Below are 12807 nucleotides of genomic sequence, written 5' to 3'. Positions count from 1 at the left end.
GTGTGGCCACCCCGCAGTGTAATGCGCTGGGAAGTAGAGTTCTAAAAGTGAGCGGGAAAGAGAACAAATTTGCACTGTGAGGCTGTTGTAGGAGGGAAGTGTCACAAGGGAGAGAGCCAGATGTAGATTCAAGTTCCCACGCTTCTAATTAGGAAGAATGTTAACCTGCACAACACACTTCGTCTCAGCAAGCCTCAGCTTACTCATGTTTAAAATGGAAATAATAACGAGTACCTTATAAAGTAGTATTGAGGGTTTAGTAAGACAGTGCGTATGGTTTGTATGATTAGTAAGACAGTGCAATAAACAAAAAATTTAGGAGCATGTGGCTGCCGGTGAATTTAAGTCAGTTTCCTGAGCCACCACTTCTTTTATGTTTTTGTTTTTAGAGACAGTCTTGCCATGTTGTCCAGGCTGGTCTTGAACTCTAGAGCTCAGGTGAGATCCACCCATCTCAGCCTCTACAATAGCTGGGACCCTAGGGCCTAGGCCACCATGCCTGGCTTTACCACTTCCTTCATTGTCTTACCTAAAACATATATGTGAGAACTTGGCAGTAGACAAGACCATAAGGTGGTTTTAGTTTACTATCTCCTGTTTCACATCCATTCTATTTCTGACATAACCAAAAAAAAAAAAAAAAAAAAAAAAAAAAAAAGGCATTCCTCTTGCTCATTCCGTATCTTCCTATGGACCAGTGCCCCATGATTCCAGGGTGTTAAGGAGACCGATGAAATATTGGAACCTGATGTTAATGTGAGTCCAGATGGCAATTGGAGACTTGTGGTCCTAGGAGCATGTTTCTCATCATTGAATTTGGTCTTGAACCCCCAGGTTCTAGCCTATAGGAACAAGACATTTTCAGTAATGGAAGAAAGAGCTTCCAGGCTGGGGAAGATCATCGTTTCCAGTGGTAGCTTGACCTGAGATGATACCTGACCACAACTTCTGGGAAGGCCCAGAATAGATAGAAGAGAGAGAACACCCTAGAGTTGCTAGCCCCTAAGAGTTGAAGAAAATGGCCAAGGCCCAGGTGAGGTTTGTTTTACCTATTTTGTCTTTTGTTTCCCAGTGGATCTGTGGAAGCTTGTAAAAGACAGTCTGGTTAAATGAGATAGTGTATTCTGATAAAAATCAGGATCTGTCAGAAAATAAGTTTAAGTTGGAATCTTAAAATCCTGGCAAATTAAGAAACGAGATATATAGATCGGGGGGTTTGTGCCAAGTTCTTAATGTCGGAACATAGCTAAGTGACTGTTAAGACCCTGTGGGTTTTCTCTGCTTTAAACTGTGTCTCCTTTTTTTTGGCAGCTGAAATAACAGGAAACACATGAAAAATGCCACGATTGTAATGTCTGTGAGGAGAGAGCAAGGCAGTTCTTCAGGGGAGGTAAATGTGTCATTGCTGTTAGATCTTGAGAAATTTCTTTCCTTCAGAGAGCTTTTGTGGTTCACAGTATCCTCAAAGTCACCCTTGTAATAAAGGCATGGGATGTTTTCTTTGGCTTTTTCCTATTATTTAGGGAGGTAAGCTAAGGAGTAATGCCAAAGGAAAACTGGATTGGACAAAATTCTTTGAAAATAGGGTGCTTTGAAAATAGACGCTTCTGGTCATCTGACTTTGCCCAGGAGTAAAGCCTGGAGCATCCAATAGAATGAATGGGCTGCCTGACCTTTGATCCTCCGTGAAGTAGAATTCTTTCAGCCAGATTTTTGTTATTGATACAACAGGAGACAACTAACAGCTCCATTCTTTGGTAACAGCTTGGAATGCAGATACTGACAATGCTTCTTTCTTACCTTCTTAACTCCAGGTTCAAAAAACAAAGCACCAGTTCTGCTTGTTTTGCTTTTACTATGTTTAATTACTGAAATGATACATGGCTACATTTGCATGCAAGAGATTCAAGCAAATAGAAGCATTTGTATCAAAAGACAGTATCTCCTTTCACCATTTTTCTGTCCAAACTTCAACCCAAAGGGTAATAAATAAGTGTTCATAGTTTGGGTCTCTATCTAGTTCCTCCCTGTGATTGACATCTGATAGAATATATTTATATTTAGGTACATTTCTGTATACATACGTGTGTACTTATATAATTGTATATATTATTACTTTTTTTTTCCCCCAAGATAGAGTCTTGCTCTGTTGCCCAGGCTGGAGTGCAATGGCGCAATCTTGGCTCACTGCAACCTCCGCCTCCTGGGCTCAAGCAATTCTCCTGCCTCAGCCTCCTGAGTAGCTGGGATTACAGGTGCGTGCCACCACACCCCACTAATTTTTCTATTTTTAGTAGAGATGGGGTTTCACCATGTTGGCCAGGCTGGTCTTGAACTACTGACCTCATGAGCCCCCCGCCTCAGCCTCCCAAAGTGCTGGGATTTCAGGCGTTAGCCACCACGCCCAGCCATATTATTGCTTTTTTTTTTTTTTTTTTTTTTGGAAACGGAGTCTTGCTCTGTTGCCCAGGCTGGAGTGCAGTGGCGCGATCTTGGCTCACTGTAAGGTTCGCCTCCTGGGTTCACGCCATTCTCCTGCCTCAGCCTCCCGAGTAGCTGGGACTGCAGATGCCCGCCACTATGCCCAGCTAATTTTTTGTATTTTTAGTGGAGATGGGGTTTCACCGTGTTAGCTAAGATGGTCTTAATCTCATGACTTCGTGATCTGCCCTCCTTGGCCTTCCAAAGTGCTGAGATTACAGGTGTGAGCCACCATGCCCAGCCATATTATTACATTTTTTAAAGTATGTCTTAGATCATATATTATTTGGGAGCTTAATTTTTTGCGTTTAAGAGAATGCCTTGAAGATCATTGATAATCACGTGGTTATGTATACATCTACCTCATTGATTTTAACGTTTTTGTAGTATAGCATGGAGGTGGTGTAATTTAACCTTGTCTGCTTTTGATAGACATTTAGATTATTGATAAGTTTTTCATTATCAGAAACAAAGGAATAATGAACATTCTTATTACACGTTGTTTCATATCTATGTGAATACTGCCTTAGTGCTTTTTTAGGGTAGGAGGTATTGCTGGAATTCCATGGTCCTTTGGTATGTGAAATAGTCATGGTGTGCATAATTTGTCATGGAGAAAAGGATCAAGACGCTTCCCTGTGCCTCTTTTCTGCATCATCTATTGTTATCCACCTCAGATTGCATTGGAATTGCTCTTATAGGGATCATTGTCATTCGAAGATGTGGCTGTGGACTTCACCAGGGAGGAGTGGCAGTTTTTGGACTGGTCTCAGAAGGTCTTGTACAAGGAAGTAATGTTGGAAAACTACAGCAACCTAGTATCAGTAGGTAAGGACAGCATCACAGTCACTTACCTTTTCTTTCTTATTTGGTGACCTCTGTATGGTCCTGTAAATATTTAATGGTTTAGACTAAAGTGTTGTATGTCATAGATTTTTTTGTTGTTGTGGTAAAATGTATAACATAAAATTTACCATCTTAATCATAAGTGTGCAGTTCATTGGGATTCACTCATAGTGTTATGCACCCACCACCACTACCTTCTGTCTTCTAAAACTGAAACTCTGTACTCACAAAACAACTACCCATTCCCCCACTTCTCCCCAGCCCCTTGCAACCACCATTCACTTTCTGTCTTTAGGATTTTGACTTCTCTAAGTACCTCATATAAGTGGCATCATATAGTGTCTGTCTTTTTGTGTCTGGCTTATTTCACTTAGTATGATGTTCTCAAGGTTTATCCGTGTTATCACGTGTGCCAGAATTTCCTTTTTAAGGCTGAATGATATTCTTTTGTATGTATATACCACCTTTTGCTTATCCACTTATCTGTTAAGGAACACTGGGTTCCTTCCACGTTTGAGGGCTTGTGAATCATGTTGCTATGAAATAGGTGTACAAATATCTGAGACCCTGCTTTCCATTCTTTGGGGTATATACCCAGAGGTGGAATTGCTGGGTGATATGGTCATTCCATTGTTAATTTTTTGAGGAAGTTTTCCACAATATCAGTACCATTTTACATTCCCACCAAGAGTGCACAGGGTCCCAGTTTCTCCACATTGTTGCCAACAATTGTTATTTTCTGCTTTTTTTTTTTTTTTTTTTTTTGATAGTAGCCATCCTAATGGGTATGAGTGTGTCATAGACTTGTATTTTCCTCCCTGGCACAAAGTGATTGTGCTCTTTTACTGAGTGAAAGACTTTTACTTTATCAAAGTGCAAATGCTGTGGTTCCTGAGACATAACTCTATCTTCATCCATTCCCCAAGCACACGTGCCAAGTGTTCAGTGATCTCCTGTTTACAGGGTATCAAGGCACCAAGCCAGATTCACTCTTCAAGTTGGAGCAAGGAGAACCCCCATGGATAGTAGAAGGAGCAGCCCACAGTCAAACCTGTCCAGGTAAGTGAGTGAAAACTAAGAAAACGGGGAGAAATGGCACAAAAATCCCAGCTGGGTCAGAGAAGGGTTGATGCTTTTAAAATGTTCTTTAGAGGACTTTGCAGTAGTTGGTGGCCCAGAAACCTAATCAGCCTTTCTGCATCTGTGTCCATCCCTAATAGAACTGTCCCTTCCTGGCTCTCACAGGATCATGTCTTCCTTTCTTCTATTTTCTGGATCTAATTTCAGTCCATATCATTGAAGACCTTGAATTCTTAGCTGGTTCCATTCTTCCCAGCCTGCTCCCAGCTTTTGTCCCTTCCTGCTCCCTACCTTACTTGCTTTGAAACTCTCCTTGTAACCCATCTGATTGTGTTGCCTTTATTTATTTATTTATTTATTTATTTTTTTGAGAGGGAGTCTTGCACTGTTGGCTGGGCTGGAGTGCAGTGGTGCAATCTTGGCTCACTGCAACCTCCAGCTCCCAGATTCAAGTGATTCTCATGCCTCAGCCTCCTGAGTAGCTGGGATTACAGGTGCCGGCCATGAGGCCGGCTAATTTTTTGTATTTTTAGTAGAGATGGGGTTTCACTACATTGGCCAGGCTGGTCTCGAACTCCTGACCTCATGATCCGCCCACCTTGGCCTCCCAAAGTGCTGAGATTTCAGGCATGAGCCACTGCACCTGGCCGGATTGTGTTACTTTTAGCACTTCTGTTGCTTAAAAGCGTACCCCGGCCCCTTTGGAAAGGGCCGATTTCCTTTACTGAAAATCACCTCACCTTAGCTCGTGTCAAAGCGCCCACACCTTGTCTCTCGGGGCATCTCTGTTGACTTACTCACCCACTGCTCCCACCTTTCCAGCTTCTGTTTTCTTTTTATCTTCTGCTGATTCTCCTGGTAGAAGTTTAATTCACCCTCAAGGCCTAAGCTCTCTGGCCCCTGCTGGAGACTCGCAAATAGACATCTCTGCTACTGATGTCTCATCTGCACTCTGACCCTCTGTGTGTCGCCAGCCGCCAGGACAGCTCTCCAAATATTTCCTTATTCCAGTATGTGAAACCGGAATCCTCCTTTCTCCCAGATGTTTCTACCATCATATAGTATACTCATATATACTAAAGATTTCAGTTCTGTCTTCTGACAAATAGTTTCATGCAGATATCTCCTTTTCTGTAATCTCACCTGCCTTATTCTATATTTTGCCAGCACCCAGGACAAGTGTTCTGTGAAATTCTTCTTCCCTCGGCTTCAGGGTTAGAAGCTGGGATTCTCTTTCCTCCTGGAAAATCCTTTCCCTCCCTGTGCATTATATTTAGGTTCTGCTGTATTGCTCACCACTCCGGTTCCTGCTCACCTTGGCGTTGCTTTGAGTCTTCTCGGTTTACTCTGTTGTAAACCGAGTCTTCTCGGTTTACTCGGTTTACTCTGTTGCTTTGAGTCTTCTCGGTTTACTCTGAACGTCTTGGCTGCTCCTGTTAATTTTTATTGTTTTGAATACTCCACTCTCAAGCCCCAAATCACAGTAGGCCATGATAATAGAGGTTCGCATCACCTCCATTGCTGCATGTTTGACTGACTTCCGTTTTTCTGTGAGTTCCATTTGATGTGATGGCTTCATTCCCCTCTGGGCAGGGGCCGTCAAGGCACTGGAACTTGATGAGAAGACGTGAGGAGTGAGTGTTGCTCACTCCTCATGTGGAAGAAACAAGAGGTCCACATATATTCAGAGATTCAGAAGAGAAGAACCCAGCCACATAGGAAAAGTATTAGGGTTGCAGTAGGAAAATCAGAAGATGTCCATGAAATAAGTGACAAAATTATTCCAAGGAGGAGGAAGGCATATGTTTTATTGAATGCTACAGATAATGTCAAATCGTGAGGACTGACATCTGTGCATTTGATCATGTTGCATTTTTACATCCAGATACTGCTCTCTTTCACTGTCAGCTCTTGTTTTACTTCCAAGAAGTAGTTTTTGACTATTGCAGGGTACATTTGGAGCTCCCTCTTTTTTTTTTTGTTTTTTGAAACAGAGTTTTGCTCTTGTTGCCCAGGCTGGAGTGCAGTAGCCCAATCTTGGCTCACTGCAACCTCTGCCTCCCAGGTTCAAGGGATTCTCCTGCCTCAGCCTCCCAAGTAGCTGAAATTATAGGTGCCCACCACCATGCCCGGCCAATTTTTTTTTTTTTTATTTATTTGTAGTAGAGACAAGGTTTCACCATGTTGGCCAGGCTGATCTCAAACTCCTCCCACCTGCCTTGACCTCCCAAAGTGTTGGAATTACAGACGTGAGCCACTGCGCCTGGCCACTCTCTTTTCTGACTTTTATCTCCTTTGTGTCTATGCTGCACTAACTTAGTAATGGTCATGTATTGTTTTGTGCGTGTATTTTACTGGTTGGTATGAGGCTTCTTTTACCCTCATTTTATTAAATGGCACCAGCACCTACATAGGTGTTTAAGCCACATATTGAGCAATTATCCTCAATTCTTCCCTTTTCTACTGGCAATATTTGTTCTAAGAGTGAATCCTGTCTTTCCCTCCTCCATACTTATGTCCTTGTTTTTTCACATTTCTCCATCTCCATTGTAATTATTCCTAATCAAGCCACCTGAATTCTGCCATAGCCTCTGGGGTATTCTCTTCTATAATTTCATCTCTCCAATTCATTCTCCATAGAACAGTCATGTTTTGGAACTGTCAATTCAGAGCATGTTTTCTTGGCAAAAAATGTTTTGTGGCTTACTGCCATTGTTCTTAGCATAAATTCCAATTTCTAACAAAGTCTTCCTCCAAAATCTCTATGTTGTTAATTCTGCCAGCCTTGCCAAACTTTTGTATTTCTACTTCACTCAAGCTCAGGATATTCCAGGTAAACCAGCTTCTCTTACATTTTTTTTTTTTAATCACACCTAAGTTTTTTCTGCCTCTGGGTTTTCACACTGGCTGTTCCCTTTTCTTGGAATGTTCTTTATTTTGTTCTTTGCATAACATTGCTCATTCTTACCCTATGATGTGAGCCACTTCCTTTGTACTGTTCTTCACATTCTGTAATTTTCTTACTTCTTTGCATACCTGTTGATTCTCTATCTTTACCTGAATGACAGGTTCATGGAGAGAGAGAATATATTATTAGTCACTGTAGTATCCCAAATACCAGTCCATTCAGTGTTTGTTGGGTGAATATATCCATCCCCTCCATCTATTTTTGATTTATTCCGGTTACAATGTGTTTCTCTTTCTACTCTGTCTCCATTTGCAAGGTCCAATTTGGGAGGCAGCCCAAGTTGTATTGATTCATTATAGAGTATCCATTGTTGTTGCTAAAGTTGCTATATTTTCCTTTTGCTGTTTTATAGTATCATCCTTTTTCACAGAGGGTGAGGTACACTACTCTGAGACTGAGATCTTATAAAAGCCAGCCAAAACCATGGCATTTTTGTACCTTCTGCTACCTCCACAAAAAATTATCATGGATGTTCTTATTGTTCTTTTTCCTAGAAGAAATTTGGGGGGATTGACCATATGCAGTGGTACCCAGAAAACCAAAATGAGCTTAAACATTTCAAAAGATGTCAGTAAAGTTATGCCCTTGGAAATAAGTTTGATTTATTTAAGAGCATTGTTCCTTTAATATAAAGACACAATAAGTTTGGCTCACATTGTAAAAGTCTGAAATCTCATTTAGGGTTTGTTATCCAGAATAGAAGATACACAGGAAAAGATTCTGATGCATTTGGTGGATATGGGAAATCATGCCTCCATATCAAGCGTGACAAAACTCTTACTGAAGTTAAATACCATAGATGTGTTAAACCCACCAGCCCTAAATCACAGCTCAATGACCATCAAAAAATTTGTGTAGGAGAGAAACCACATGAATGCAGTGTGTGCGGGAGAGCCTTCTCCAGGAAAGCACAGCTTATTCAACATCAGAGAACTGAAAGAGGAGAGAAACCCCATGGATGTGGTGAATGTGGGAAAACATTCATGAGGAAGATTCAGCTCACTGAGCATCAGAGAACTCACACGGGAGAGAAGCCCCATGAATGTAGTGAATGCGGAAAAGCCTTCTCCAGAAAGTCACAGCTCATGGTCCATCAGAGAACCCATACAGGAGAGAAACCCTACAGATGCAGCGAATGCGGAAAAGCCTTCAGCCGGAAGTGCCGGCTCAATAGACATCAGCGATCCCATACTGGAGAGAAACTCTATGGGTGCAGTGTGTGTGGGAAAGCCTTTTCTCAGAAGGCATACCTCATTGCACACCAAAGACTTCACACAGGAGAGAAGCCTTATAAATGCAGTGATTGTGGGAGAACCTTCTATTTTAAGTCAGACCTGACCAGACATCAGAGAATTCATACAGGAGAGAAACCTTATGAATGTCATGAGTGTGAAAAAGCCTTTAGAAGCAAGTCAAAGCTCATTCAGCATCAGCGTACTCACACTGGAGAGAGACCATATTCATGCAGCGAATGTGGCAAAGCCTTTGCCCACATGTCAGTCCTCATTAAACATAAGAAAACTCACATAAGAGAGAAAGCCATACATTCACTGAAGGTGGAGAAACCTTCTTCAAGGAGTCATACCTCCTTATACATGAGTGAACACATGCAAGAGCAAAAGACTGTACCTATAGAAATGCCTGCCTCTGGAACCCCGGCATTGTTAAACAAGAGTGAGCGCCTAGTGGGTAGAAATGTAGTGATTGTAGAACAACCTTTTCCAAGAAATCAAGCCTTTGTAGTTAATCAGGAATTTGAACAGGGAATAAGCCTCGCAAATGAAGTGAATGTGGCCCCATCAGTAATAAATTATATCTTGTATGTTACAGATATTGTATAAGAATAAATCTGATACCAGAAAGGTGGGAAAATCTTTAGTAGGAATCCTGCAGCCACTGTATGCTGGAGAGCTCATTTAGGGCTGAAACACTGGAGGCAGTGGTCGTGGAGGACATTTCTGTGAGAAGTCAAACCTGTTAAATGCCATTGAAATCATGTTGGGCAGAAATGCATCTGTTATGAGGAAGCCTTTACCTGGATATGATATCTCAATTGGTATCAAAAGAATTCTTACAGGAATGTTTATGAAAGATTGTGATGGTGCTTTTAGCACTAAATTGTGCCTTGTGTGCCAAAGAAACAAAGACAACTGTAGAGGCAATGGATATGGAAAACATTTTTAGTAAAATATGGGAGAATTTATAGAAAAGAAAAACTCTTGAAAGTAAGACATGATGGAAACTCACCAAATTAACTCCTGTATCACACTTTTATGTCTTGAGAGTCTTGGAGGGACATGGTTAATAAATGAAATCGTGAACCCCAGGAATGGTATTATGTAATGAAAACCTATGAATATAACAAATATGGAAGTAAAATTATGTTAGTTTGTTATGAGTGCTGCACCAAACTAACACAGATTTAATGACTTAGAACAACACAAAATCATTATCTTAGAGTTCTGGAGGTCTGAAGTCCAAATGCATCTCACGGGGCTACATCAAGCTGTAGACAGGGCTGCTTTTCTTTTTGGAGGCTCTAGGGGAGCATCTTTCCTTGCCCTTCCAGCTCCTAGAAGTTGCCCAGATTCTGTGGTTTGGGACTTCTTTCAAAACCAGCAATGGCCAATCAGTCTGACATCACTCAAACACTTGAGTGTTCTGTCTCCCTCTTCCATGTTTGAGGACCCTTGTGATTACACTGGGAAAACCCAGATAAGCCAGGATAATCTCCCTATCTGATTATGATCCAAATATTTTAACATTTTACTCTATAATCACAGAATGTTATGCTATGATTGTTATATGTGAACATTGTAGATGCTCTTGAAATGTTAAAATTGCATCAGCATGGAAAATAACTCCTAAATGTCCAGAAAGAACATGAGATTTATGATACTTGAAATGTTGCTAAACATAAATTTGTATCTACTCCGAAATTACATAAATTAACATACCCGGCCAGCCATGGTGGCTCACACCTGTAATCTCAGCACTTTGGGAGGCCAAGGCAGGATGATCACTTGAGCCCAGAAATTTGAGACCACCCTGGGCAACATAGTGAGACTCTATCTCTACAAAAAAATAAAAATAAATAATAGCTGGACATGGTGGTGTGTGCCCATAGTTCCAGCTACTTGGGAGGCTGAGGCAAGAGGATTGCTTGAGCCCAGGAGTTCTAGGCTGCAGTGAGCTATGATCGTGCCACTGCACTCCAGCCTGAGTGACAAGACTCTGTTTCTTAAAAAAGGTTGGAGGGGGGTGGAACTAACGTGCCTTATTATGAGTATGGAATGCATATGACATAATGCACCTGGATATTGACTAATCTTTTTCATAGCCAACTCCAACAGTCCCTTTTTCTTTTACAGTAAATGTCTAATATATATAATCTCCTGCCTTAAATGTCTAAAAAAGATACACAAAATGTATGAATGAACTTCATCAGACATTGGGAAGTGAAGGGCTCAGGATGGCTTTCCATGAGAGAAAGGAAGCAATGAAATGAGCCTTATGATTGCCCCAGCTTAGTGCTTGGAGAAAGTTTCCAGCCTGCAGCAATGAGAGGAGAAAGCCAAACAGATCCCAGCCATCTTTCTGAATTGAGACAGAGTTTAGGGTTTGAGGAATTCAAGGTGACGCAAATTCATGAGTTGGATTACTGGAGAAGAGCTGCACTCAGGAATTGAGAGTTCTATCGAGTTTCCCCCACAAGCCTTTGAGTCGTAATCAGCAGATGTATGTGAGGAAAACCCTCCTAGGCTGGAGGAAGAACAGGAAGAAATGAACATGCAGAAAAATCCTTGGATTATACACAAGGTTGGGAGTAATTGGCATTTCCACCAGCTGGAATGGAAACGCCTCTTAACATTTGGAGAATCACAGTGGACCTTAAGTAAGAAGTATTGCCTCTGTGGGTGGCTCAGATTTGCTGTACAGTAAAGGCTGACTGGAACCCTCTTTAGAAAGCATACATGCAATCCACGAAAAGGCCAGACTTTCCAAGTAATTTAGCAGTTTTCCAGACAGAGACTAATAAAGAAATAGAAAGCAGTCTATCAGTCAGTACTTGGCCATGTCTGGCATCCAATCAAAAGTTACCCAGGTGTGCAAAGAAGCAGGAAAATATAACCCCATAACATGAAGAAAAGTCAGTAGAGACCCAGAAGTGACACACTGATAGCAGAAAAGGATGTTAGAAACAGCTGCTATAAATGTCCCATATGAATCAAGTGGATTATAAAAATTATAATTTACTGATGGGTTCCCCCCACCTGAACAAGAGGCAGATGAAGCTCAGTGTAGGCACAGGAGCCAATGCCCCTAGGATGTTCATCCTCCCAGGGAGGCACCAGAAGGAAGCAGTTGCCAGCAGTTGAAACCAGGTTCCCTGGGAGGCAGAAGCAAGCTCAGCTGAATTTGTGGAGCGTAGTCTACCCAGTGTTTAGCCCCTCTTTACCTTTTCTGGGAACTGAGGCTTCTGAGCAGGGCTGCTGAGCTTCCTAGGAAGTGTAGTTTGGCCATGGGCAGTGCCTGAGACACCTGTGCTGGGCTGTTGAGGTTTCTGGGAAGTATAGTTAGGAGGCCTAACAACTGTTACTCTAGGTAGCGGCTGGTGTGTCCTGACTGTTTAGCCCCTGTAGGGGTTTCTGTCACACATCTGCCTTTGGCCATTTTTCTCCACGTGAGTGAATTCTATCTGGGTTTCAAGGCAGTTGAAGAGGGTAACAGTCAGAACCTTAGCCAGTGCTTGCTGGGGCAGCATTATGAGGGAATTGGCCTTGGGCATATTAAGTCTGAGCTCATCTGGCAGTTCTGCTTTGGCCGGGACAGACTTTGGTGGGTCAGACCCAGTCAGTTCATGGTGAGTCTGCCCTGCTGTGTGGCTGAGGTGGGAAGCAGCCCTACAGAATCCCGTTGTTGTGTGGGACATGTTTGCCCTTGTTCTTCCTGCCATCATGGGCCAGATGGATCCCATGTTGGAGGCTGGGGAGGGCACTCAGGGCATGGGTCTTACTTAACCTTACTCTGCTGACTTTCTCCTTTTACACGCCAGATAAAACTTTTTTAGGTGTGTAGGTGTCTGTGTGTCCTATGGGGTGTCCAGAACTGGCCTATTAACTGCATCACTGTTAACAGAAAGCTTCTAGAACAGTGTCTACAGTGCAGTGCTTTGAGGACTAAGTCAGCAACTTTTAAATAGAACTTTTGTTACAAGTGGGAAGATGATTTATGTATAAAGAAATTTGACACACTTAAAAACTTACAACTCCTGGTGCACAGATTTATAGATTCCATCCACTTTGTCTTGATTCCCAGTTTAGAACTTGGGTCTGTAGATTCTAGAACCTGTCAGACCTCAGAGTAGAAGTTCAGTGTCAGCTCTCCCACCAGAACTTGCCTGACTGTGATCCCATGCAAGGGAGAAGACA

General features: G+C 42.1%; 1 protein-coding gene across 6 annotated transcripts in view; it reads left to right on the top strand.

Moving 5' to 3' along the window:
• The window catches only part of LOC107128235 (zinc finger protein 577), a 61968-nt gene extending 52214 nt beyond the window's left edge, over positions 1–9754 (top strand). For 4 of the 6 annotated variants that reach the window (XM_074024454.1, XM_074024453.1, XM_005590154.5 and 1 more), the window contains 5 exons: positions 835–1033; positions 1312–1390; positions 3183–3309; positions 4291–4386; positions 8057–9754. In XM_074024454.1, coding sequence (XP_073880555.1) covers positions 1331–1390; positions 3183–3309; positions 4291–4386; positions 8057–9216 — 1443 coding nt within the window. In that variant the 5' untranslated portion in view covers positions 835–1033; positions 1312–1330 and the 3' untranslated portion in view covers positions 9217–9754. The remainder of the gene's footprint in view (positions 1–834; positions 1034–1311; positions 1391–3182; positions 3310–4290; positions 4387–8056) is intronic. The other 2 variants (XM_074024448.1, XM_045379673.3) reach the window with 1 other exon arrangement.
• Positions 9755–12807: the final 3053 nt, after the last annotated feature.

The sequence above is a fragment of the Macaca fascicularis genome, chromosome 19 (assembly GCF_037993035.2).
Source record: "Macaca fascicularis isolate 582-1 chromosome 19, T2T-MFA8v1.1".
Lineage (NCBI taxonomy): Eukaryota > Metazoa > Chordata > Mammalia > Primates > Cercopithecidae > Macaca > Macaca fascicularis.
Note: the sequence above shows the minus strand (reverse complement) of the source record. Positions and strands in the feature narration are given on the sequence as shown.